Source organism: Lasioglossum baleicum, chromosome 7 (genome assembly GCF_051020765.1).
Source record: "Lasioglossum baleicum chromosome 7, iyLasBale1, whole genome shotgun sequence".
Lineage (NCBI taxonomy): Eukaryota > Metazoa > Arthropoda > Insecta > Hymenoptera > Halictidae > Lasioglossum > Lasioglossum baleicum.
The window spans coordinates 7,800,023-7,827,964 of record NC_134935.1 but is presented as its reverse complement, the minus strand read 5'-3'; the positions used below and the strand labels follow the sequence as shown (position 1 = coordinate 7,827,964).

The 27,942-nt window shown below is 44.5% G+C and overlaps 1 protein-coding gene across 6 annotated transcripts; it reads left to right on the top strand.

Moving 5' to 3' along the window:
* The first annotated feature begins 329 nt into the window (after window positions 1-329).
* On the top strand, window positions 330-27,942 carry Bruce (BIR repeat containing ubiquitin-conjugating enzyme). Of its 6 annotated transcripts, none has more exons than XM_076427673.1 (51): window positions 330-731; window positions 1,125-1,444; window positions 1,536-1,780; window positions 1,894-2,233; window positions 2,655-4,155; window positions 4,655-4,829; window positions 4,903-5,100; window positions 5,331-5,757; window positions 5,833-5,989; window positions 6,059-6,209; window positions 6,295-6,519; window positions 6,735-6,989; window positions 7,054-7,327; window positions 7,687-7,848; window positions 8,240-8,545; window positions 9,617-9,913; window positions 9,991-10,202; window positions 10,560-10,716; window positions 10,788-10,979; window positions 11,068-11,282; window positions 11,784-12,031; window positions 12,117-12,298; window positions 12,413-12,600; window positions 13,014-13,161; window positions 13,284-13,443; window positions 14,231-14,582; window positions 14,648-14,783; window positions 14,855-14,971; window positions 15,189-15,319; window positions 15,388-15,625; window positions 15,716-16,007; window positions 16,096-16,271; window positions 16,429-16,609; window positions 16,674-16,901; window positions 17,293-17,823; window positions 18,299-18,569; window positions 18,665-18,924; window positions 19,174-19,456; window positions 19,525-19,913; window positions 19,987-20,142; window positions 20,260-20,437; window positions 20,752-20,897; window positions 20,974-21,216; window positions 21,305-21,529; window positions 21,610-21,837; window positions 22,329-23,669; window positions 23,765-23,985; window positions 24,258-24,497; window positions 24,609-24,797; window positions 25,438-25,572; window positions 26,018-27,942. In XM_076427673.1, the coding sequence occupies exons 1-51, from the start codon at window positions 545-547 to the stop codon at window positions 26,303-26,305; spliced, it is 14,097 nt and encodes a 4,698-aa protein (XP_076283788.1). In that variant the 5' UTR covers window positions 330-544; the 3' UTR covers window positions 26,306-27,942. The 6 variants fall into 6 exon arrangements, with proteins under 6 accessions (XP_076283788.1, XP_076283789.1, XP_076283787.1 ...); XM_076427674.1 differs by having other exon boundaries at window positions 1,882-2,233; window positions 14,660-14,783; XM_076427672.1 differs by having other exon boundaries at window positions 1,882-2,233.

Genomic DNA, 27,942 nt, shown 5'->3' with positions numbered 1-27,942 from the left:
ACAACTGGGACAAGTGGACAAGAGTGTCGAATAGACTGTTGTACTAGTTGTACAAGCGTTGCCCTTGTCTACGATCGACTCAGTCGACCAGCTCGTGAAAGAATAGTGGAACTGTACGATCTATGCAATGGCACGGTCCCGAGTGGTCCCGAGGTTGCCTTAGATCAAATCTCTACTGTAATAATATGATAAAAATATGGAAATCAATATCCGAAAACCAGTGTGCAGTGTCATCTGGTATACAATACTAGAATTAAGCTTAAAATCAGAGACCTCTTTCCTCTCGTTTTCTTACTAAACACGAGTTGAGTAGATCTTTTATTCGAGCGAGACCACCCTGTATATGTTTCGTGATCTCGCGATGTATAAATTCGTAAGGAACGATGTATCGATAGATTGTTGTCGAACTCGCGGTCGTTCGACGGTTATTAACCAGCTTCACGGCGATTTGCTGACGTTCTACCCAAAGATGGCGGTGATGAGTACGCCATGTTTTTTTGTGATGTTCGCGCATTAGACAAATTTTTTGAGAATCGTAATCCGTATGAGCAAAATGGCTGATGATGACCCGTGGTTATTAAAGGAAGACGGTTATTTAAACGTGGACACCGAGTGCAAGAATATAATCTATCATGCTAATCTAAATGTGTTATTAATCACCACTGGCAGTGCGCAAGTATACGTAGTCGATGTCAACTCAGGAGAAATATTGCAAAAGAGTTCGTTGTCGGGTAAGCATCACGGTTTATCGTTGTCTCGTGGACATAAATCGTTCGTTTAACAACAAATTGTTTCGCCACGAATCCTATCAAGGATTTCCTTGCGTCGGACCCAATTACGCCTCATGGTCAAGGTCGTGTAGGCGTATAAAACGTCAGGCGTGACTAAAGTTTCCTCTTTTTTTTCTATTCAAGTGTTTTCATAACGAAACAATCGATTGGCTTTTTCGCCAACAGTCGTCCACTGATGTCACCGTTTTCTGTTTCCTCGAAATCCACCGAATCCCTGCGACCGTTTCAATGTTTTCAATGTTTCTCTCTGCGAGGAAGTTAACGCAGAGACTCTGTTCTCCTCTAAGGGAAGATCGAATGAGCAAATACTAAGAATAACTTTTATTTCCACAGGAAAGTCACATGGCAAACTCCAAGGTACATATTTATCGAATGGCGTAGATAAGATATTATATACGGACGGAAGAGGAATAGGAGTGCGTAGCGAATACAATGGTATACTCCTTTTGGACACTCTTTTACAAACAACCGTTTCACGAAGCGAAGACGTTGTAAAGCTAGAGTTACTGTTCTCCGAAGCGAATTTGTTATATCAGTGTCTGCAATGCGTAGAGTTACCAGGCGCGGATCACGTACAAGAAGTGATCCAAGAGTTAACGAGTAAAACTTTCACTGTGGAAGCCAGTCAAAGGAAGGGTATCAAAGCCCGAAAAGTAAGCGAAACAAAGAGAGAGAGGAAAGAAGATAAATCAATTTTCTAAATCGATCTGTATCTAATTCAAATTTTTGTCGATTTTGAAACAGTGGAATACAGTATGTCTGGAACTACCGCATGGTTCCCTGAAGCTCGTGTGTTTGGGATTAGTGGCGGAATTGAAGAGATTAAACAAACATATTCCCGCGTTGCCGATTGCTTCTGGTATCAATGAACGATTAAATGGCCTACTACCAGGTCTGGCGTTAGATGGAAGTCCCGCTGATAGAGCATTAATGTTTAGCGAGGAAGTTCGCAGGGAAACTTTCTCGAAATGGCCGCATATAAATAACGAGTAAAACGTTTTCTCAAACTTTAGCCTAATTCTCTGTCCATTCCGATATTTTCGCACATCTCTAATATCAATACATTGCTGTACGTGTAACTCATCTATAGTGTTCCTTTCAGATGGGCTCTGCCCGACGAAATGGCTCAGTATGGTCTCTACCATCATCCGAACGGGGCAGCTGATGACAGGGTGATGTGCTTCACGTGCAACGTTTGTTTAGTTTGTTGGGAACCGAAGGACGAGCCATGGTCGGAACACGAACGTCACTCTCCCATGTGCCCCTTCATCAAAGGGGAGTACACGCAAAACGTTCCTTTGTCTGTTACCCTCGCCACCGCTCCTGCGCGAGAGACTGGCGACGTGATAGACGTGATTAGCACTACGAATGTCGGTGGTCTCGTGGGCACAGCTTCCAGTAACGGTTTTATAAGCATATGGAGTGTAAAGAAACAATTGAAGGTAAAATATGCTCGGTGTGAAACGCTGATCGTAAATTGTTGAACCCTCTGAAGGTCGTGGTTGGTCCGATTGTTGCGTGGGCGACCGCGTAGCTTAGGCGTAACTTCTGCAGTGAAGACGGATTTTTATGCATTTATGAAGAAATTAGCTGGGTGAAATATAAGAATCTAGCAATGGTGTTAAGTTGTTTTCAATGTATAGACGCCATTAAGGGATGAAATGAATTTTTCTGTAACTCCTGTTCTTCCCATAAAATCATGTAGAACATTTTTTATTTTGCATAAAGATCCGCAGTCTGTCTAGAACGTTTCTGTTCAAAAATATTTAGAATATTTTATACGTGTCTGTTGGATGAACCGCGGCCTTCCCAGCTGAGTAATCTGGCAAAGTTGTTACGCAAACGTTGCGATCACTGTTGCAGAAGGAGGTGTCGTTCTACGTGGCCCCGATCGAACAGGAAATAAACAATAAAGAGTCGATACAGTTCGGTTCGACGAGAACTCTGTCCTCGTATCTTCGAACGTTGAACACGGAAACGGATCCTCTGTCCGAGTACAAATACGCGGCGACGCATAAAGTACAGATCACAGCGTTGTCTCTGGTGGGACCTCCGAATTCGGGGAACAGCGATGATGTAGCAAAGACCTCCGGCTCAACGGTGTTGCCCGCGGAGCCATCGGACTCTAAAATTAGGCCGTGTGTAATATGTGGTGTTACGGTGACGGTCAGTAACCCGTCGCAATTAAGGACTTTAGAAAATGTGTGGGCCGCGTCGACGCATCTAGCGCCCTCGTCGTCTCTCGTCCGCGCGATGAACAGTGTAAATAGTGCTGCCAGTGACACTCTAGACATAATGAAGGTGGCCGGCGATAGGTATACACCGTCGAAACTACACTATCTGGTACTGTACGATTTCCACCATAAAACAACGACCGCGCAGCCGGTTAAGGAGGACAACGGCAAGGATACGAAAGCGAAGAAGACAATGTCGGGAACAGGAACCAGCGCTAGCTCGAACGGCGAACGTCAAGAGAATGTTTATCAAGATTTCGTACTCGGCAAATTTTTGTACGAAGTTCCGGTGATAGAGGACGTAGACTCGGATCTTGTAGTCGGCTCGCATTTCGACGGTATCTTTTCGACGCCTGCTCTGACCGCGTCCTCCTCCAATGGTATTTACTCGAATCCTATTGGAATCACGGTACCTCTTACGTCGAGCTCGTTCGACGCGAACTTCAATCCTATCAGCGGCCCGGAGCATTTCGCGTCGACTTCCGATCTAGCGGCGGTGAATAAAAAGGGCCTGGACATTTTGAAGATGGCGAAGACCGAGCCGGTCGTTATAAAGACCTTGCCGATCGAGGCACCCGACAACGTGAAGATCACGTATGTCGGACCGTCCGCCGATGGGAGACACGTTTACGTAGCGATGTGCCCCACGACGGACGGCGCGGACTCTTCGGCCACGAATAACAATCAGATGGACATCGACGAGGACAACGAGTTTTTCCCGCAGAAAGGATACGTGTATTGGGACCACGACACGCAATCTAGCAGATTGATCAACGGCGAAGTACACGAGGATGCCGGTAACGCGAACGTCGTACTGCTGGTGTACGCCCTGGATTTCTCTGGACAAGTCGTCAAGATTTGCTCCGAGCCAGTGGCCAGGCGAGAGCTGTCTGCTGACGAAGCACCTTTGGAACACGTCTTTCTCCCTCTCCAAAGGAAAACCAAATTCCCATTGTTCGGGAAAAATACCAGCAAAGGACCGAACACCATACCAAGTGTTGATCCTGTCGGACAGGTGGCTTTAATTTGCAAGGATGGCGTGATCAGAATGTTGAACTTGTCATCGTTGAAGACTGTCACCGAGGCGAGGGTCGAGGGAAAGAAATTCGTCTCCGCTGCTTATTGCAACAGTAAGCTTGAATCGTGGTTGAAACTTCGAGTGGGACCAGTCTGTGCGTTAAGAAAGAGCAGTAACTTGTCCCAGTTCCCAGAATCACCCTGTATAAATTGGATAACGATGCATTTAGAATACTGTATCGAAACAGTTAATATTCGAAGGTGTGAATACATGGGCCACTCAGATAGTCCCGTGACAATTAAATCAGAGACCAAAAATAGCATTGCTTTAGAAATTTTTCCAGAAAAGATCATTAATACTTTAATACAGTGATGAGCAACCCGCTGGCCCGTGGGCCGCATTTAGCCCGCTAGGAAACTGCCTGCGGCCCGCCGGAATCCGGCACAGCGCGACGCAACAAAGTATTTAATATTACACAATACGCCGCGGGTTGCTCATTACTGCTTTAATACGTTCAGAACAATGTAGCACCTCTTCTACAACTGTTAATTTTCGGATACAAGTTTTAACGTTATCGCGAGTCTTCGGTCCCTAAATGTTGCTTCTTCCAGGTTTGGAGAGGCTGTGCGCGTGCACGAGCGACGGCGAGCTGCATTTCTACGTTACTACCGACGAGGAAGACACTCTAGAGGATAGAGAGGATATTGAGGATATTGCTATGATGACGACAGAGGAGATCTGCAACAAGAGCACGACTCCCAGCACGTCGACGTCGACCAGTGTCCAGTAAGGATAAAATCAGCAACTAGACAAAACGGTGTGCAGGATAATTTCAGTGCGAGATAACATATTCTTTCAGGGACCAGTTGATTGCGCACAATCCAAGCTTCTCGTATTCGGATCTACGCACTCTGTACGAATTGACAAGGTTTGACCACGAGGCTCCCGCTTATGGTGCCACTGTTCCACCTTGTTGGCACGAAATGATGCAGGGCAAGAAGCAACGGCGACACCCGCAACAACAACATACGAGAATCTGGCGATTGCACGATGAATGGTATGTGTTAACGGAAAAATAGGACTTTTAAGGACGACTGTGGCCTAGATCCATCTTTTATCTGGCGATTTTGACTATTTAAAAACTCCATCTTTGCATTACGGATAAATGTGAAGGCATATCCCACACCCTTGCAATCCTAAAAACGAGTCTACCCCCTTAAGTCCCTGGTTAGAATAAGACTCGCGTTCGTCCTCCGGAGGGTTAATCATGTTTGCTTGAACTTGCAGGCCCACATGGGACGAGTACGTGTTCGAGTTGACGCTTCCTCGGAGCGCGGCAGGAAACGTCGGTCACGTGGACGTGAAGTTTAGCGTGTGCTCGGACTTTCAGGAGCTACCGATCATTCAAATAACGCTGCTGAAGCAGAACGTAAGGCGGATCGGTAGTCACAAGCCACCTCCGTTGACTCCGGTGGACGAGAGAATAGACTTTAACATAGGCAACGAGCAGAAAGCGGAGAATCCTGTGGTAACGGAAGAGTATCAGAGACAGCACAATACAGAGATCTTATGCGGTCCCATCGAGTTGCATCGTTACATAGATCTGACGTGTAATTACGGTTGCGTCACGCTAACCAGCCCGAAACTGTTTCGCACCAAAGCCAGAACCCTTCTCGTTCATATCAAGACTTTGGTGGATCCATCGAAAGACAGCGTAAGAGTTGAACATACATATTCGAATCGAATCTGCTGCGGAACGAATGAAAAATTGATTAAAAATGTATTTCAGGCAACGATGAAGCCGAAAACGAACGCGTCGACCAGCAAACCTTCCACTTCGAAAAAATTGAGGAGATTCGACATGCTGTGGCACGCTTTCCATTCCAAAGACACCTTAGAACGGTTCGGGGAGGATTCGAACGGCAAAAACTTGGATTGCGATATGGGTAAATGCTGTTCGATTATTTATTTGTACTTAAAAATGTTTGTAATTAATTTTGTGTAACGATTTCAAGGGGGCGAGTGGATTCAGGAGATAGCAATCACCGTTCGAACGATGCAACAGACGAATATACCAAACGAGAAAGCCGAGCGCTGCGCTATGCTCGAGTCGAAGGCGTGTTTCGAGAATCTGCTGAGAGTAGCCTGTTTGGAAACAGCTGACAAGTACGGAGCATCATGTTCAACGAATAAGAATGATATTCTCAAACTGTACAGAAACAGGGAATGTTTAATTGGCTGTTTTTTGCAGGTCACCTGTTACGCAGGCTCTCGCGTTAGACCTTCTCATATGGATAACGACGATCAGGCTAACGAGGCTGCGCAGCAGCCACCAGAATGCGAAGATAATATCGTTCCAGTTGAAAACGATCCGTTCTGTCCAAGCGTGGTTACCTAGTTTACTGAAAACTTGCCTTTTGCATGCTGGTCGGAGCGTTGCGCGCAAGTGTATCAAATTAGTTATGCTTTGCAGCAGGTACGTCAAGTACCACCGGTATTAATCCTTTGCGGACGAAGATTTTTTAAAATATTAGAAATATATCGCCCAGAGAAGTAGATCATGTATTAAATTATTTATCTGCAACTTTAGGAGTTGAATCATAGAAAAATAGACGACATTCGTCCCCAAAGGGTTAATATCACACAGTAATATACGAGGGTAATTTTAATATCGAGAAATATTGCTTTCAGGGATTTTTATAATTTAGAGCATTCGCCGTTCAATTTTTTCGACGAGGCTTTGGTCTCCGCGTTGGTGAAACTGTTGCCGTCGATCGTAGAGGTTCAATGGGCCGGCTCGTTAAGATGGCTTCAATTGTTAATTACTAGAATCTTACCGTTGGATAGAGATCACAGTATCGCTCAACAGTGTGTCATTCTGATACAGCAAATCGCTGCCGAAATAGCAAATCGAGCGAACCCTTATCATTTATTACTTGCAACAAGGTATATATTCAATGTCTTCGAGAGCCAATGAATTTGTTCTACGTTTCTCTTTGATTTTCTACAGGTTTGGTTTGTACAGTACACCTTTCGAAACGGAGCTTTTCGATTTGAATCCGCCAATGCCTCCGAAATACAGTCCGTTGCCATCTGCGTACATGTCGACGGTAGCGAACGACGAGACAGTGACATTAGCTGCTTTATCCAGCTCCATGTTTTCTCAGGATGCTATTGATTTGAGGGACCTACTCACGCTGCCTACACATCCAACTAACGAACTGGTGATGCTTAGTAAATTAAAGCGATTAAGTGTAAATCATAGTATGAAGGGGCTGTTAGAGGTAACGTATCGATGCTTAATTCTTAAGGGAAGATCTCTATCCCGCAAATTTTCGGTACATGTAGAGGATATTAACATAGTAAATGAGTAGACAGTGGATATTTAAGCATTTTTCAATTTTTGTAGACAAATTTTAGGAAAGTGGAATCAGATCAAATCCAATTTTTAATGAGAACAGGCTTCGTAGATCTAAAACAAATAAAAATTGTAATTGAACATTTTCAGAAGCCATAAATACATAAAGATCCACAGTCTATGAGTATAAAAAGTGTTTCACGTAATTTTCTGAATTTTCGGGTTCGAGATCTTTCCGCTTTTTATCGAATTAATGAGGAATCTTTCACGCGGAAAAATTTTCAGGTGGAACCACTGCATTTTTGTTGTCACTCCGTGTCGAACGGCACCAAAATGGAGAAAATCGATCCGTGCACGAATATGAATAGTATGGGAGCTCCTCTGTACGACAGCACGGTCACAAACAATAACGGCGCGCCTGATATCAAAACAATTAACATGAACTACGTAAGTGTCTTCGGACGAGGCGAGCCAAGAGCCCCAAGCGAGATCTTTTCTTTTCTTTGTTAGTGCATCAAGATTCTCTTCCATTCTTTCTGTTTCTCCTTTTGCTCTATCTTCTGTTAGATTGTTGAATCGGCGGAACGATCTGTATCTCGGAAGCATGATCAGTCTGAGCGCGTTGATCGGATCGTTTGTCTGATAATCGAGACACCATAAATAGTTGGAATAGAAACAGGGATAGGGGTTGTGTACAGTTTTCTGTTTCTCGTGAAAACTCCCGACCAACGAAAGAGAGAATCGTTGTGGTTCGCCCCGTGGTCGTGTTATTGTTGTATTAGATGTTTTTTCGATTAGAAGAAACATAATTCAGAACCGAAATGATTGTCCATTGTAGAATTTGGATGCTGGATCGCTAGGACCAGATGTTCAGGCTAAGTCGACACCTAAGTTAAGCGATCTGCTTAGTCTCTGTACAGGAAGAGCGTTAAAGAAGCCAGCTTCGCAACTGATGTTCACGCCTGATCTTCAGTCAGACTGTGCCGAGGCTAACGATATGTCGGTGAACAATCAGACGTGGCATGACACGCAAACCGACATGCCTAATTCGCATATATTAAATTCTGCTTTAACCAAAGAAAAGTCGCCCGTACAAAATCTCGGTACTACCCTAAACAAAGTCGAAGACAGCAATTCGAAAAAGGTAGACTATCATAGACGAGAAGTTGTACCTTCTTATTTCTTCCTCTCCGTTTCTCACTTCGACAGGTCTCTTGTTGTTATTACGGTATTTCTTTTTTCTTTTTGTACAGCTTTATTAATACGCTCTTTACCGTTCTGTTTATTATACCATTTGATTTTCCGTTCATGTTGTCGGTTGCACATGCATACGCCGCGCAGAGTTGGGCAAACGAATTAATTAACGACATCATGACAAAATTCTTCTAATATCTCCACAAACGCATAAAATCCGCAGTCCATTGACAACCACGAAAATTCTCCTCGTTCCGAAATAATTTCTTTTTTAATCATTTTTCTGGCAGAGTCGGTGATTGATGCCCAACTCTAGCACACACATAGACACGCAGCTAGACACACGGAAGTGCAGTTTGCATGACAGGCTTTGAAACAATTCCGCATTACGCATTCGGTGTTAAAATATTGTACCGTTCAGCGCAGCGTGTCGTACTGAGTTTCCATTTGCAAAACGTGGACCCAGAAGTTGCCCAAAAAATTCTCGATGGATCATTCGTGCAGCTACGGTTTTTATTTTATTCGAGATTATCGCAGAAAAATTGCAACGTGTTGAGAAACAATGTTTGGCCTCACCTGGCGTTGCAATCTTTACGAATGGCTGCATAACTTGCCTGAGTTTGTCGGTGAGAGATCATACTTTTCTTTTTCACGCATCAGCTTCCTTGATATTCTTGAACGAACCGAGCGTTCGGTTCAGAGTTGGGCAGTAATCGATTGAAATTTTTGTACGATTGCAAATTGGTCTTCGATCACGATTTATAATCAAATACATATTTACATGAAACATTGCCCAGCCCTGCCTCAGTTTAGTGCTTTCGTTATCGCACTCACAATGTGTTCTACGGAACATCGAATCTACTTTTAATTTCAATATCTCTGGAACGCTCTCCGTTCTGAAATCCCACATTATTCCTTTCCACGCTGTCCGTATCCATGACAAAGTAGAAACAAAGTAGACTGTATCTACTGCGTTCGAAAGATTATCGCCAACTAGAACTCTTGTACATATACGTTGCAGCGGGAGGACATTGCATTTCCATGGGGTAGATTACTGTGTTGGCCACCTCAGCAAGCATTGGTGGTCGACAGATTGCATTCTGGGGCACGCCGCTTCGTTATCCTCGACTTTGGATCACCGGTACTGCTCACCGACTTGATAATTCCTTCCTGTAGCGACTTGGCAACGTTAACGATAGACATATGGACTAACAACGAGGACATTGACAGCACCAGGCTAATTGTCACTACGGACATAGCGAGTAACCCGTTGGTCGTGTGCGATCTCCAACCGCCACCAGTGTGTAGATATCTTAAGGTAATAACATCGACAAACGTTACCCGATCTAAAAACACGCTGGGATTGCGAATCGTAAGTCATGTCCGGGTTTTTAGATCACAACTATAGGCCGCTACGGCATGACACCGACCATATGCAAAATACCATTGGGACTGTTCTACGGGCACATGGTGGTCCTACCAGGAGAAGACTACGCGGAATTGCACAATGCTTCTGCGACTTCTGACAGCTTCGACGCCTCTGTGCAGGCTACCATCGACACGCAGTGTAACATTTTGTCTGCCCTTGCGGAGGATGTCCAATGCAGGTCAGATTATATTATTGTTCGCAATCTTTAGTATGCAGTATATATCAGCGGTTTCCAATCTTTATGTTACCTTTTCTATTTTTAATAGATATAATTAGACTGCGGATTTTTATACATTTATGGTATCTGAACATTTTCAAAAAATGTATTTCAGACAAAACGCTACTACCACTGGAAATAAGATTTTACTTGATTCCACTTTCTCTCTTGTAATACTATAGACATGTTTTAAAAACTGTTAATTTTTATTTATTTATAGATATTACGGTATGAAAATTAATTTTCTAGTAAAAGCGCTACCCAGGTTGGAAACTGCTGGCGTAGAATGTTGCGTAACAACGTTGTCTGCCCTTTCAGGTTCAGTTTAGCTACCGAACGATTAAAGAGCCTACTAAATCCACTGTTGTGTTCAGAGACCACGAATTTTATGCATATGCAGCACTACCTTTGCTACAATAAGATGCCCAATGTAAATAAGGAACAGCCGTCTACGAAGATATTGGCAACCTACCAGGTAAACAATGTTGGAAGCGTCGGGCGAACGAACCCTGAAGCGGAACTAAAAACAGTTGTCGAACGTTGCAGGAATGTATAATGTTTCAACATCAATTGAACGTCGTGCACAGCGTGTGGAGACGTTTGGAGTCCTGGAGAGGCTCACAATGTGCGCCATCGACCCTTCTATCGAACGCGCCCACCGACAAACTGCGAGTTCTAGGGGAGACACTGCTCGACATTCTTTTATATTCTGTGTACGAACTCGGCCCCGTGCCAAGTGTACGTTTCATTAACAATCGTTTAGCACCGGAGTCAGTTTTCTTTTGTCCAGTACTGAGAGAGGCGTATTGTCGCGTGTCTTTTCTAGATCCCGATGTCCATTTGTGACGTCTTTACGCCTACAGTGTGCGAACAGTTTTTCCACTCGATTTGCGTGGTCACGCCAGCCCCGCGCTTGCAGTTGTACGCTGTCGCACTTTTAGCACGCATGGCTGGTCATCAACCTTGGTGGGGTAACTGCCTATCTAATACGCTGATCAACCTGTACTCGTCCTCATCCACGCACATATTCCCACAGGATAGGTACAGCCATCACTTTCGATATATCTCTGTTCGAGAGTGTTTTCACATTGTCCAGTTGACGAACGATAAATCGTATTTTTCATTTTGGTCACAAAAAAAAAGAGAAAAGAACGGGTTTCCTGCCCACTGTGCAACGTGGAGGTGCTCTTACCCGCTGTTCAGCTCCTTGCACTATGATTAGACTGCGGATCTGTATGCATTTATGGCTCCTGAGAATTTTCAAAAAATGGTAAAACAAAATTCGACAGAGTTTAGTACGATTTTTATTCGTTTCAGATCTACAAAGGCTACCACCACTGAAAACAAGATCTCATTTGATTTCGCTTTCTTAAAATTCGTCTACAAAACTTGCAAATTGTATAAACATCCATAGTTTAAACTATGATTTACTTTATGATCACGAGTCCGATTCGATGTTATAGCGCAAGGGGTTGAATCAGTATGCGAATGATAGTTCGGATGGTATATTGAGAAAGTTATTCGTTTTGTTATGTTGTTCAGGGTGTTCATTCTGTTAACATACCTTGGACGGAAATCGCTGATCGCTGGAGTGAATAGATCCTCGGTGATAGACGCGATGGTTCGCACTCTAGGGAAATTGCTAGCACCGTTGTCGGCTCCTCAGAACGCTAATCGTTTGGATATAACACTGATCGGCTGGGTGTTGCTCTTTCTATCGGTATGCTTGGATACAGTGGCCATTCCCTCTCCTTCTTTGGAAGGAAACGGCGAGAAGAGCAAAGAGCAAGGTATTTTTAACGTTTCCCATTTATTCTTCTTCTTCTTTGTCATATTGTATTCTTCTCGGATATTTTATGAAATGACGTGTCGAAGGTTTTTCGTCACGTTGGGAGTTCATACAGGGAGAGTCGGTGATGGAGAAGAAGTATGGCAGCGCCAATCGCTCCGTTATTCCTTGCACCTATCGCAAGAAGCTGCAGAAGTGCATAATGCAACAGAATCAACACCTCCAAGATCTGGAACAAGCTAGGAAAGCGTTTCATCCATCGTCACAGGTACGAGAAAATGCTCGACCATCACCGAGAGAGTTACAGGAAGAGCATCGCTATACACTCTACACTGTCTTCATAGTTTCGTTGTAGTTAAACGGTAGATGACATTTGTTACAGGGTTGGGACACTCTTTCCTCGCTATGCAGTAAAATAGTGACGATCAAGACTCACGAGCGTTACTTCAAGAAGCTTACTGCCAAACAGTTCAAAGATCTATTGATGTTGCGAAAGAACGACGGGCAGCATTCTTCGCGAAGTTCCCGGGCACAATCGCAGTCGCAGTCGCAGTCGCAGCCAACCCCTAGGTGTGCACCACAACATTCTGGCATTTTGCTACTGTCTTTAACGGGGTGGTCTCGTTTCCAGTAGTGAAAAGTTTTTCAGTAGTCAAAAGCGCTAGATAAAAGATCAATCTAGGCCGCAGTCGCCCTCAAAAATCCTATTTTCGCGTTTACGAGGCGTAATTGCCATTATTCGGCAGCATGTAGCTGTCACAGCTTTATGAAAATAGCTACATGCGCAGCTTTCTGCTTCCGAATGATGCAAATTACGCTGTCGAATAATTGTGAACGTAAAAACAGGACTTTTGAGGGCGACTGCGGCCTAAATTGATTTTTTATCTAGTGCTTTTGACTACTGAAAACCCCCATTGCATTATCGAGAAATATTTTTGCCAATCCGTTATTGGTTCACCTAATCCATGTTTCATTGGACTCAGTTCTAGTAGTAAACCCGATCTAATGGAGGTGGACGAGGAGTGCATATCGAACCTGTCCCATCAGCACGTTCTACCAGTAGCTCGAGGACTGATCGCGCTGATTTTGTGCAACTCCGCTAACGTGGACATGTTCTTGTTAGCCTGTAAGGTCAGTATTATCATTCGTTTACCGTATCCCTTGTGTCGTTCGTGTGTTTGTTGTCCCGTAGAAGCGCTATAAATTGTTCGTGCTTCTCCGAATTGAATTTGAGTTGAATTTATGCGTTATAGGTAGTCGCTAGGCTAGTGATATCCACACGTCCTGCAATTAGCTTGTGCGAGCTCATGAGCGAGGAACAGCTCTTAAAGTTAGTCAGACTGGCAACGAGTACATCCGACGCTGCCTGGACTTCGCACGCGGTCTCGTGTCTCTTGCAGGACCTATTCGAAGGTACACAAATACACGTTTCTTCGTAAATATTCGGACTGCAGGACGAACTGTATTAGAATCGAAGTTTTCACAGACTTCCGCAATCGAGTGTTTTAGCTGTAGAATTAAAGCGAGATCGTATAAGGGGCAGTCTTCTGTAATTTATAGACTGCCGACCTGTACGCAGAATATTTATCATTAGACTGCGGATCTTTATGCAAAATAAAAATTGTCTGCATCGATTGCAAGAAATAGAAACCAAATAGAATGCTATTTCCTCTCTTAACAGGGTAGCCTCTTGTTTTCACGATTGCAAGGGTTCGGGATGCGCCTTCTTATTTCTCCATAATGCAAAGATGGGGTTTGTCAGTAGTCAAAAGTGCTATATAACAGATCAATCTAGGCTGCAACCACCTTGAAAAGTCCTATATCTACGTTTATGCTGTTGAATAATTCAAATTACGAATCGTAAACGTAAAAATAGGAGTTTTGAGGGCAATTGCGGCCTAGATTGATCTTTTATCTAGCTTTTTTGACTACTGAAAAACCACATCTTTCCGTTATCGTGAAATGAGAAGGCGCATCCCGCACTCTTACAATCCTAGAAACGAGTCTACCCCCTTAATGATTTGAATAGATGGGAAATTATATATTGACATCTTAAATTTTCAAAATTTTCCTACAATTTTGAATTTCATCTACTCAATTTTCCTATAAATGCATAAATATCTGCAGTCTATTTATCACTACATATACCGAAGATTACATGATTATATGCGTATTTATCGAGCATTTTATTTTTGAAAAGCATGCTCTACATACAAGACGAGTTCTTCGGAGAAAAGTTTCAAGCCTCTCGCGACTGAGAAGTGTCAGCCGATCGATGAAGAATCGATCGGCGCAGCTGGGACAAGCGGTACGTCGGTTACCCTGAGCAACGACGAGGAAGTGATCTCGATCTCGATCGAAGAAGACACTCAGGACAGTATAGTGACGTCCCCGACAGCTGCTGCCTCGACGTCGAAATCTAAATGCCTCTCCTCGTTGTTGGAGTCCGACGACAGCGAAGTTGAGGATTTCTTGGAGAACGTCGTGGAGCTTGATAAACATAGGTTGAAGAAAGAGTTCATGAAAGAGTTCAAGACCCAGACCAGCTGCAGGTAATTTTCATAACGGTACACCCGAGAACGGGGAAGAAAGTTTCGACATGGTTAAAATTATATAGTAAAAATTCCAGCATTTCTTCGGCGATGGACGCGAGGTTAGAGTATGGATTAGACATGGGAATAGAAGTGTCGTTGAGATTGTTGTCCACTTTGGGAATGTACAATCTGCCTCACAGTATAAACGCGCCGATATACGTGAGTTCATGTTTCCCTTGCTGTTGACGAATCACTGGTAGACAATGTATTAATTAATTCTCTTGAAACAGGTTCCGGCAGAACCGAACCGGTGTCCATCTCAACCACCATCCAAAGATACCACGGCGTCCAGCGCGTTAATGCTGACCAGATGTTTCGACAAACTCTTTTCGGACCTGTATCTGCAGGTAAATAATCACTAGACAGCGGATTTTATACATTTATTATTTTCAACCTATTAAACATATTAAGAAAGAAAATATATTTCTATTTCACTGCAGTTTCTTGCGATTTAGGTAGAAAATTTATATTTTACATAAAGATCCGCTGTCTAATAATCACGATTCACCGAACGAGAATGATATTCAGATCATTTCTAACACTAAACAATCCTTTCTACGATAGAACGGAGGGACGGACTTGGAGCTGATCTTGCAGTTATGGTTGACGTTGAACTGTGACGCTGCCTCCTCGAAGCCACATCTTAACACTCTCAGTTCCGCTGCCATCTCCAGTTTAATATCTGCGCTAACATGGTAAATGTCCGTCGAAATGATTGAGGAATCGTTTTAGAGGGAAATATGTCAAGCAAATTATTTCTCAGGCATCCAGGAGTGTCTCTGAGAGCTTGGTGTCTCGCTCTCGAGTGTTTGGGCCTCGCGAGTAAGAAGCCTGAAGAAGTAGAGCCCGAGGAACCAGGAAACAGCAGGCAACCGCTGTACAATTTCTTCGAGGCTATGACTGGTTGCATTATAAAAGATCGTAACCTGGGGCCAATGCTTCTGCGTCTGCTCTCCGGCAGTGGGTTGAACATTAACGCCATGGACAAACAATACATCATGGTATACTGTCAATCTTCCCACTAACAGTAGACTCCCTCGAGAGTTTACTTACTATGTTATCCAGAATTTGTAACATTGCGATTGTTTCAGGCCGGACCTATCGTATGCCAAGCGCTCCAAGAATTTCTGAGCAGGCTAAGGATAAGATCCGATTCCTGTTTAGGTTTAGGCAGTACATTTAAAGAGTTACTGCTATGGGTGGTGTATCAGCTTCTACAACCCGGCGGAGCTCTTTCCGCGAGGAGAGGACCTCTAGACGCACAGTACAAATTTATCACGTTTTTAACGAATTTAAACTTTCTCAGGATGCACTTAGACACCGCGATGAATGTGATCGAGTGCGTCGGTGTGTTGGTTTTCACTTATGTCAGGGGTTCCGGAGGTAATTTCTCGAATTCTGCATCCGATGTTTTTATAAGAGAATATCATTTTAGAGACTATCGGTTAAAAAATATTATGTTTTCTTGCAGTCGGTGTACAATGCGGCAGTATAGCGGACTTAACGAAACCGTCCGGTGAATTCTGCGGTTTGTTCGCTTGCGTATTGGGCGGAGATGTTCGACAGGATCGTTTAGCTTCGTGGGACAATTTGGTTGTTGCTCTGATCAAATTAGTGTGGCGTCTGGTTCAAACTCCTCAGGGTGGTGTACGTATCATTGCACTTCAGAGGAAGATTCAGGACCTGGGAACTGTTTATTAACCTAATACAATATCTCGGTTCTTCTTGAAACAGTTCTGTATTTTCCATTTATCAGAACTTCACACGAGAAAAGTTTCCACCTTCGAACGTATTTTGTTCGCAGGCGGTAGCCGACGCTGCGAAGGGCGGTTTAGGGACATCGAGTGATATCAATGATTCCCCGATCACGATGAACGCCTCGCAGACCGATGAGAGTAAAGTCGTGGAACAACAATCTTCTTCTCGCTCGCAACAATCTCCGCCGAATAAGAGCACCCAATCGCGTGGCTTCGTCGCCGATGCAGGTGAGGAGAAAAGGATCGACGATCCTTGATCAGCAAAATCCTAAATTACCCGACACGGTTTCAGTTTTACAACACGAGCCTACGATGATGCGGCTACTGGGAGCCCTTGGCCACAGTACTGGCTCGTCCTTGGCCATGCTTTTAGCAAAGAGCACCGGAACAGGAACAACGACTGAGCTGGACGATATGGCTTCGATTCCGGAAGCCACGTTCCAACTTTTAACCATGCTCACCAAGATAGCCAGCAATCGTAGTCTGGTCTTGAATCCGCTCTATCAGTATCTCTCTTCCTGTAAGCATATTTTGTTGGAGGAGTTACGTTAAGGGGTGGTCTCGTTTCAAGGATTGCGAGAGTGCGGGATGCAAAGAGATGGGGCTTTTCACTAGTGAAAAGCGCTAGATAAAAGATCAATCTGGGCCGCCATCGCCCTCAAAAGTCCCATTTTTACGTTTACGTCTGAGAAAAAACTCAGGCTGTTGGGTCCAAGTTTGATATAGTTATTCGTTTTTAAAATGTGCGCAAATACTTTGTACACTCATTGTATATGCTGCCGAATAATGCAAATTACGCCTCGTAAACGTGAAAATAGTAATCCTGGAAACGAGTCTAAAGGTATCGATTTTAGCTAACGGGAGCTGCCGAAACGACCATTTTCTGTTCTGACAAAAAAATAACGTTGCAGCGCTAGGACAAAGGGAGCTGGACCGCCAGTTGGGTGTGATGCAGTTGTCTGAGCCTCTTCTCTGGTACATCCTGTGGGTCTTGGACAATGAAGTGTCCCTAGCGATGTTCACGGCAATGGGTGGCGTGAAAGTGCTCTGCGAGAATTTAGTGAAATCAGCAAGCGGTAGTAACATCAGCTCAGCATCGCCTGGCGTGATCGCGTTAGTCATGGAACACCTCTCGAATGCACCAACCGCCCCGTTGGTACCAGCGGCTTCAACCAGTAGCAAGAAGTCCGCAAACACCATAGAAACTCATCGCAGCGGCTTGCTTAATTTTGCTCCTCTCGGAACAATATCCTGGTTGAGCCCCACCGCGCAACCAGCTGATATTCTCATTCAAAACAACACACCTCAGAAACGGGCGAGGACCGCCGCGTGGTTGTATCATTGCTACCCTTACGAAGCGTGGGTGGATCTCACGATTACTCTACCCTGCGCTATACTGCTGAGGAAAGTCGAGTTGCAGCCGCATATCGCGTCTCTAGCCAGTAAGACGAGTCGCGACAGTAGTTGAAATTAGGGCTGTTGCTTTTTCGAGCTTCGAAGCCTTCGAATTGTATGAAGTCGTAATCTACGAGTTTCATGTCACGTCACGTTTTTAGACAGATAAACATATAAACAAAAAAATTTGACAGGATTTTCACAGAATACCGGTTGATTCACGAGGAACAGGCCACCTAAATAGCTCCGTTAGGCTTAGAGATAAAAGAAAATAAAAGATAAAAGAAAAACAAGATTGTCGACAAACTTACGTTTTTAGAAGAAACATTGCCCATATTTTTAGAAGATATTCGCTTAGATATTAGGATACTCTAGATACAAACAGTTATGAACAATATATTTATCGTACAAATCAAGTTTCAAAATCTTCGACTTCGAAGGAAAGTAACAGCCCTAGCTGAAATCCACTAGGTGGTGTTTTTGCGTAAAATACTTTTGCATAACAAATTCTCTGTTTTCCAGCATGTCCGTCAGCTGTGGCCATCGAGGTCTCTCGCGAAAGCGACAGCCCCTTAACACCGGTTTGTCCGCCGATGCCAACGGCAGGGTTGACGTTCATCAATATCACGCTCTCTCAACCGGAAGTGGTCACTTGTGTGCTAGTGCGACTGTACAAACCGCGCGACTCGTCGAACATCAGTCTCAGTCAGATCAGGTTGCTGGGTACAACAGCCTTCGGCGAAATCAAAACGAATCATGACACGGTCGACGAGGAGCAGCTGACGAAGATTAGGTATCTTCTGTTTCTCCGCGTTCATTGTACGCGACGGTATGCGACATTGTATACGACGGTAACGTGTAAAACCGTTGTTTTTCCGATATGTACAGCTCACGTTGGTTGCGATTGCTGCATCAATGTCTGTTCGTGAGTGCGTTGAACCCTAATCTTGCCACCAAGGTGCTGAACTCTGCTGCTTCGGTCGAGGGATTGATTGAGGCTTGCTGCAATCTTCTTTTGCTCTCAGCGCCGTCTCTTTTCACACCGAATTTGGAGACGGTTCTATTTAAACTGGGCTTGCACTCTAGGGAGCTTGGATTGCGATTGATTGGACTCTTGTTGAACAATCGATCCACTCCCTTCTTCCAAGGTGAGAACGGTCTCGAATCTATATTTCGAAAACTTCACTTTCTACATAACTGGTTACATGGAACTTTCTACCGCTTCGACATAAATAAATTTTCATTCGATAAGATATAACTAGCTTAATGCAAAATAAATATTTGCTAGTGTAGTCGACACCTTTGCTTGAAACACTAAATTTAAAGTTCTGAAATTAATTAACAGTTACATTCGTTTTCCCGTCCACTCGAGTATCTAATTTCGAATACTTTCGCAGGTGTTGTAGCTACTCAGGAGACATCGACGGTACAGTTGGTCGTCGAGCTGCTCCAGCAGCTCTGCTTCATTCAAGACTCTTCTACGGAAGCCCGTATGATCGCTGTGCTGTCATGGCTTCAAGCTTCAGCACTGAACGGAGCCTCCAGACCAAGCGGGAGTCCCAATTGCATCAACCCACCCGCTGTATATATTCACTGTGTGTCTTCCATCATATGGAAAGCCCACCATCAACAGAATCTCAATTACGATCTGCCAGCACTGTTAACGGACGAGCTCTTCAAGTAAGCAATCTCCAATTGTGGTTCTTCTTTAAAAAAGGGTTTCGTTCAATTTTCTCTTGTCTCCACAGCGCGCTCTATAAATGGACCCTAACTTTGGACACGGGGTCAGCTCTGAAACAGGCGATCGACTCTGTTCTCTGTGCCTTTTGCTACGTGAGACCGATGCTATTCCCTCTGCTCCTCCAAAGGGTACGGATTCTAGTAGCCAAATCATCAACGGATTACTCTGCATCCGTGTCGGACGATAGAAGAGAAATGGACGGGCAGATCGACGATAAAAGTTACGAGTTCTCCGCAAGTGAGGAATGGTCTTGCCACTACCAGCTGTCAAGCTGTAAGCAGTTGAACTTGACAGAGGGCCAGCTGTTGACTGTCGCCGCGGCAGCACGGTCCTATCCTGGTATTCTACAGCTGATCGATTCCGGGCTTCCTTCTCTGTTGATCGCATCGATCATTGGTAAGACACCGAAACAATATTAAAGCCTTTTCTAAAGCGACACCTAAACATCAAAGCCTTTCTCCTTCCGTAGAGTTTTGTCACCTGGAGGAGTCGAAGCAACAGCAGCAGCAGCAGCAGCAGCAAAGAAAGAGATCGTCGGAGGAAGAATATTGTCAAGGCAACTCCGCTGCCGCGAGCTTTGGTGATGGCGATAAAGCCGACACGTCGGGGCAAACACAGAATTCTGGTAGGCAGAGATTTGCTCAAGATAAACTTTCTCCCAGAGTTTGCATGGTCTCTGGTAGATGGATCACCCTGTATAATTTGTGTAGCTGTTGTTAATATTGTGACGATGATTGCTTAGATGGATTGTGTCTGACGGAGCCAGACAGCATAGCGATGGTGTTAGAGTTCTTGACGCTGGTATGCTCGGAGGGCAGAATGCGTGACTGGCTTGGGAAAGAGGGCCATGGGTTCTGGTTGCCTCTTCTCTCGCTCCTCAGCAACCGAGTCGTTGAGAGTCCATCCGTGTCTTCGTCGAGGTAGAATATTACAATAATATCAGCCACTTCTACCGAAATGTAATATTATGGCATTGCACAACGGCGCGAATTGCAAACTCATTCGTTAACTTTATACGGCTCCAACGTAAATCAATGCGACAAAATAACTATTTTAATGCGAAATAAATATTTGTTAGCGTAGCCGATCACTTTGTTTACGCATGAAACAGTAAATTTCATGTTTTGAGATTGGAAGTAATTAAAAGTTAACACATTTCGATACTGTAACGATTTCGGTACCAAAATCATACCTCTTTCACGTACCTGGATAATACTCTGCGCATATCTTGCAGGTGTTCGAAAACGAGCGTTTCGTACGCTACGCTGGAGAGCGCGATCATCAAGTTCTTATCCAGGTGTTGCTGGTGCCACCTCGAGAATCAAAAGCTGCTCGCTAAGTTGTTGACCGATGTCATCTCGCAACAGCAAACAACTTCCAGTAAGCTTGTTGCATCTTCTGTTTTTTCTTAGTTATGTTAGTATGTAAGTTAAGTTATGTTATCTTTTTTCTATAGATGCGTGGTACTTTCACGGGATTTCGGGCTTCACGAGACGGTTGATTCTGCAACTGTTGCTCGAAGGCGAGAAAGTGTTGGTGTCCGTGACATCGGAAGCACCCGTGAAGGTTTCGAACAGGGCGGCGAATTATAGTATGCCATCTATGCCTCCGCACCCTGCTCATCCTCTAGGCCATTACCACCAATTATTGTATATGTCTACGCAGTCGACTGTTGCGGACATACTACAGCAAGTGTCTGGTATGTTTATCTATATAACTTGCTGTATATAATTATACGTATGCTGGTATGCTGTATATAACTGTAATCTCCAACAATCCGATTAAAGGTACTTGGTTCCTACTGTTGCTGCCAAATACGTACAAAGGCAACGAGCCTGCGCCTACCAACAATCGGTCGAAAGAGGTCTGGGAGTCAGGCATGGCTATTATAGTGAATAAACTTAGCGTAGCCGCAGGGAATACAGCGAAAGACAAAAGGGCTAAAGAAGCATCGAATAGGTCACAGGCGCATGGACCTGTTTTCCGAAAGTTTAGATTTCCTACGATTTCTGGTATGTTGTCTTTACCGTTCACGATAATCATGACTGTCCTAATACCTGTTCATAATACCGACCTAATCGATCTTTCGCAGAGGCGTCAACTAGTACGACGACTAAAACAACGAGCAATAATACCGTGCAACCAAATCCTAGCAGTTCCACTAATCAGCAGTATTTGATACACCCGACTAGTCCAAACATCCCGTTGCCACCAAGATTGACTATTGCTCAGTTGTTAGCTATTGCCGAGGACAACGGGATATCGTTGTCGAAGCCTTGTTTGCACCTCATATTGCGTCAGCGTAACAAAGACTCGAAAGGTAACGCGCGCTGAACGGTCAAATTGCGCTGTCCAACATAAGTTAGGACTCTGTTGGACAGTATATCGATAGACAGCGGATTTTATGCATTTATGACAAAAATGATGGGTAGCAGAAACATTAGAAGAATTCTAAACCACTGTTATATTACTTTTTTAGTATTCAAAAAAAGAATAGTTTTATTGAAATGTTTACAAGCTTCTCTCCTCTAATTTGTGACTGTCTATTGTTTATTTGGCAGAGGCTCATCGACATTGCCTTGTATGGTCAAGAAACGAATAAATGACCTAAAGCTCGGACGGTCGAATGTTCCTACAATTCGCGTTCCTACACTTCCAACCTGTTAAACAAATTACGAAAGAAAATAAATATTGATTTCACTCGCAGTTCGTTACGATTTAGCTAGAAAAATATTGATTTCGCATAAAGATCCGCTGTCTGATCACCAGCGCCGAGGATAGAGCACATAAACGGCTGATCTTATTTTTCAGAGGACCTAACGAAGCAAAACGAAATCGATTTATTAAACTACAGGAGTATAGAAAGTTCGTTGGGAGTGTTCAGCGCTGGTGGTGGATTGGCGATACTGGCGAGGCACCTGCCTCTGGTGTATCCGGACTCTAGGCGACCGCCACCTGTCGCCGAAAAGACTCCCTCGTCGGAGCAGACGTACACGGATTGGGTGAAAATAGAGGACAGCGACAATGGGTACGACATCCTGGAGGAGGGTGGTGGCAGCGCGTCGTCCCCGCAAGCCTCGTCTCTAGCTCCCTATGTCCCTCCGCATTCTTTGGCAGCGTTTGGCCTGTTCCTGCGGCTTCCGGGATACGCAGAGGTGCTTTTAAGACACCGGAAGCGGGCGCAGTGTTTGCTGAGGCTCGCGTTAGGTGTCTCGGACGACGGTGAAGGCGGGGACGTGTTGACATCTCCGTGGGCGGCTTCGTTGCCGACGTTACCGTTCCAAGTATTAAGACAAGTGCTCGATGCCACGCCTTTGAACACCGACGACGGTGTCTTGCTGCGAAAGACGACCATCGAGGTCGGCGCCATGCTCCTTTTGCTGAACTGCTTGGCGATCTTCACACACCAGACCACCCAGAATGAAAACGCCGAGCAGAATGGCGGTGGAATACAAGGCGAGGCGGGTTGTAGCGAGGACAACTCGCACCTTTATTGGGCGAAGGGCACCGGGTTCGGCACCGGATCCACTCAGCAATCTTGGAACATCGAGCAAGCTCTGCTACGTCAGAGATCCGAGGAGGAACACGTCACAGTATTATTGCAGGTCCTCGCTAGTTACATTGGACCCGGTGGACAGAAACAGAGGGAACTACCCGCACCATTCCCCGACCTCTTAGCCATGTCCTGTTTGCTACCAGCTTTGTCCTCGTACCTGAGGAACGACTCTGTCTTGGACATGGCTAGGCATATTCCCCTGTACCGCGCCGTCTTGCAATTGCTCAGAGCTATGGCTCGATCGAACCAGTTAGCTCCCCTTCTCCTGCCTAAAGGTGGCAAGTCCAGCGAACCATCCATCGTGTCACTGCTGTCCAGCATGAAAGTGTGCGTGGATATCTACGTACACAAGATCAACCGCACAAGAGGAAACAAATCTAAGACATTGTTCAAGTACCCGGACGATGCCGAGCAGGACGAAGGATTGGCTACTCTGATCCCTGACATTCAGGAGAGCGCTACCATAGTACAAAACGCTACGGCTAGGCTAGCGGCCATGGACGAGGATATGCCTGGACCTAGCCCTGCGGGACCTGAACTGCCGCTCAGGTCGATAGAGCAACGGTATTTAGAGGTTATGAAGAATCTGCAGTTTGGTAAGATTTCGTGAAAACGCTGCGAACTTTCGTTCGAACCCAATGTTATTTAATAAATGAAATTTTTCTAATCAGAGGATTATGTGGAATTGCAGATACGTACGAAATGATCACTGACAATCCAGAGTCTGGGGGATACAAGTTCGCAGTCTCGTACCACTTCGAGTTCAATATGAGGACAGCTGGCGAGAGAAGTCATCCCGCCAGGGTTAAGAGACTGGCACAGGAAGCTGTCACTCTATCGACAGCGCTACCTTTGTCTTACAGCAGCAGCGTGTTCGTCAGGTGTGATACGGACAGGTTGGATGTGATGAAGGTACCTAGAGTGTTGGAATCTAAATGAAAACAGTACAGTAAGTCCTCGATCTACGCGGTTCATTCGTTCCAGCGCTTTCCGCTGTCTAATTTGCGTTATTCGGCAGCATGTACCTATCATAAAGCTGCGACAGCTACATGCTGTCGAATATTGGAATTATTCTGATTCGTTTCTAAGAATCCGGGTAAAACGAATCCGCATAAGGCGAGCAATCACTGTATTTCCAGCGTATTCTCGAAATTGTGTAAATTTTGAATATGTTTTTGTTTTAGGTGTTGATAACAGGCCCAGCGGAGACACCATACGCGAACGGATGTTTCGAATTCGACGTGTACTTCCCTCCGGACTACCCTAACAGTCCGATGTTAATAAACCTAGAGACCACTGGTCGCCACACGGTACGGTTCAATCCTAATTTGTACAACGATGGAAAGATCTGTTTGAGTATACTGAACACGTGGCACGGACGGCCGGAAGAAAAATGGAATGCACACACTAGTAGTTTCCTTCAGGTGACTAAAACGTTCTTCGAAAAACGTTGTTCATGTTGTTTGTTGTTATTGTTTAAACTTGTTTTTCGCTTGTCCAATGAAAAATCTAATTATTGTTTATCGTGGGAACAGGTCTTAGTTTCAATACAGTCGTTGATCCTGGTGTCGGAGCCATATTTTAATGAACCAGGCTACGAACGGTCACGTGGCACGACGAGCGGAGCCCAATCTAGTCAAGAGTATAACGCGAACATTTGTCAGGCTACTGCGAAGTGGGCGATGCTCGATCAGATTCGCAATCCGTGTCCTTGTTTCAAAGAGGTACCAATCTCCACCCTTCTAACAAATTCTAGAACGTGTAAAAGTGTCACGATGATTACCGCGCGTTTATCGTTAATACACTCAACAACTTGACGCATTTGTTGTCGATGATGAAACAGATCAGGATTTCTTAACACTTATCGATAGTCACGTAACCCTGAAGTGGTATACTATTAGATTAAGAACTATACCACATTAGGATCTATATCATTACAGGATCAATAATCCTTAAAAAATATTGAAGACACGCGATTGAGGATTCAGAAATAAATTGTTTCGTAGCGGTTACAATTTCAGTAGCTTCTCTTGAGATGTTGAGGTGTTAACAAGTCCAAAGTCTGTTTCGTCTTCAATGATTCAAGATCGTGGTGCAAAAATCGTCGAAATTTAACACATTTTATGATTACAAAGTTGTAATTATGAATTATACAATTTAACATTCTCTTTCATCACGAATGTATAAAAATGTCGAGAATTTCAACAAGTAGGTAAATTTCACTGCAAAACGCCCGCCGAGGTTAGCGCCAAGGTCTTGAATTTTCTGGAGATTGTTAAGATAGAAAGTCTCAACATTCCTTGACATAAAGCTGCTCTTGAACGTCTGTTGAATAGTGTAATTCAAGGAACGCGAACGTTTCAGATTATACATACCCACTTTTGGATAAAGAGACACGAAATCGTCGCACAATTAGAGAGTTGGATAAGGGACATGGAGATGCATGGGACGGACCGGAACTTTGGTCGCACCCTTTCTTTCAACGCCTTAGCTTTAAGGGTAAGTAAAATACTTGGGATAGTATTTCGTAAAACTTAATACATATATACATACATACACATAAAAGAAATGGTCTGCACTGGAAGGTTGAAAGTTCTTCAGGATCAAGTGGTAAAATTAAATTAGTGTTATTCAACTTCCTCTATAACGGTAAAAAAGACACATTAAATTGAAATCCCTACAGGATTAAGTGCTAAAAATAAGTGAGTGACATACCGCCAGAAATGAGCCAGTCGTTGATTTTTCAACGGGAATATTATGCTAGTATTTTAATCATATAAAAAACCCTATAAAAAGGAAATATTTCAAGCCGGAAGAAAAATCGATTTTCGAATTAGAATCACTCCGAGTGTTTTCGTTTGAAATTACACCATCCCATTTTTCCCGTACGATCTGCAATCAAAACGTTCATAGAACATAGTTAACTGTCTTGCGAACATTTCAGAGGCACTATAGACTTTTGCGAGAGGAGTTGAACAAGCTGCCGACCCCCGAGGGCTTGGAGGACTTAGTGGAGCCTCTGGCGTCCCCGGGATCCCCCATAGAGCTTTCCGGGACACCGGATACCCTGACGACGACGCCGACGTCGACGGCTGCCCCGACGACCGTGCTGTCCACCTCGACCAGTAACTCTATCGTCTCGATGAGCAACGCAAGTGCCAGCAACCACGTTCACCACGACATCGACACGGACGTTGAGATGGAGAAGATGGTTTCGAAAGTGTGTGAATAGCTACAGGATGTTAATAGACATTGTTGGACATTTTGAAAAGTCTATATTGTTTGTGTTATGACGGACAAAAAAATAACGGACTGACCGGTCGAGGCGGGAGAAATGAAAACAAAATAATGAAGGGGGAACACGAATCCTAAACGACAGACATGCTCGCCGAGTCCTTGGACGACTTCGATTAGGTTCGAAACGGCTGATCGAACACGAGAAAAGAGGGTTTTCTCGCCAAACACTTCCGGTTAAGCGAACACCGACAACATCCGACGAAGCCAGGAGGATCAACGCGGAGCTAGGGGGTAGAGACAGTATGTCTGCATGAGTGCTTGCGCGTGTATGCGTGTGTAGATGCGTGATGTGAGAGAGAGAGGGAGAGGGAGAGAGAGAGAGAAAGCGAGAGAGAGAGACAGAGAGAGAGAAAGGGAGATTGGGTTGGTTAGAGGGAAGTGCGCCTAGCCGACGATTATAAACAGAAGTTTAAGTATGAATGTGACAAACTCGTACGTGGTAGGTACTATCTGTGGCTACTGCTATGCTATATGTACGCTGCATTCTACTTCGTATTACTATAAGTACCAAACTGTTATTCAATATTTATTATACGTGTTCCTCGTTTACGTAGCCGGTACCCTCTACTCGTAATGCGACTGATTTTTAAACACGACGAGAATACATAGAATGCGTGGCACGCGAGACGATTGCGAGGCTACCAAACAGATACCAGATGAAACCTAGCCGCGCGCTAGAGATGGATTCGTTTCACGTCGACAAAGGACACCGGCTCGCAGAGTAACGCGTGTACGATTCTGTTTTCTGTTAATGTTTCCGGTTCGGCTCGGTTGTTAACCGTCTCGTCACGGGATTCCTCGTTTCTCCTCGAATCCGTTGCGAACCGAAAACCGCGCCCGCGTTTGTATTTTGTAAAACTGTTCTCGCAGCAGCAATTCTCGTTCGGTGAACGCCCGTCGACGCGTGGCTGGCGCTCAAACAGATGCGCGAGCGCGGTGCGAGAGTGTGTGATTTTCATGGTTTTTCCCCCTTACCTGTGTAGTTTTTTAAACGAGAACGCGCGTCCGGCTTTTGGGAAACAGATTGGATTTTTATGTTTGTTTATCTTTTCTTTTATCACGATGAACTCGTAGAATGTACACCGCTTCGGAGAGAGGGAACAAACATGGAATCAGAAAGCGCATTTTTCCGTCATTACCCCCACCCGTTTGCATTTGAAGCGTGTGTCGACAACAGCGTCGTACCCAACTCAATTTTCTTTTGTTCACCTCGTCGCCGGGTATGACTATGGTTGTTCTCCTCCAGTGAATTTACCCGGCCGACGAACTATTTCGAGAAGCGCCGCCAAACGTCAACGATCGTTTTCCTTTTGTCTTCTTTCTTCTCCTGTAAATAATCGTCACACACACGAGTAATTGTACCGCATTACAAGTAAATGTTTGTAATTCCGAAGTAACTGGATACAAAAAGAAAAAAGGAAAAAACTGCTCCGATGTAACGTATACTATTGCATGGATTCCTAAGCAATGAGCGAAAAAAAAATAAAACAAGCGAAACGCAGGTAACAAACGATGTACGTGGCAGGAGAACGTGTCAATAGTTATTTATAATAAACGAATATTACCACGCCA

Bases quoted from the DNA above. Each gene is read 5' to 3' on its own strand.
- Bruce (XM_076427672.1), top strand. From the start codon at position 545: ATGAGCAAAATGGCTGATGATGACCCGTGGTTATTAAAGGAAGACGGT. The intron at 18,570-18,664 runs GTATCTTCTGTT...CGATATGTACAG, and splicing joins GAGCAGCTGACGAAGATTAG to CTCACGTTGGTTGCGATTGC. The intron at 19,457-19,524 runs GTAAGCAATCTC...TTGTCTCCACAG, and splicing joins TTAACGGACGAGCTCTTCAA to CGCGCTCTATAAATGGACCC.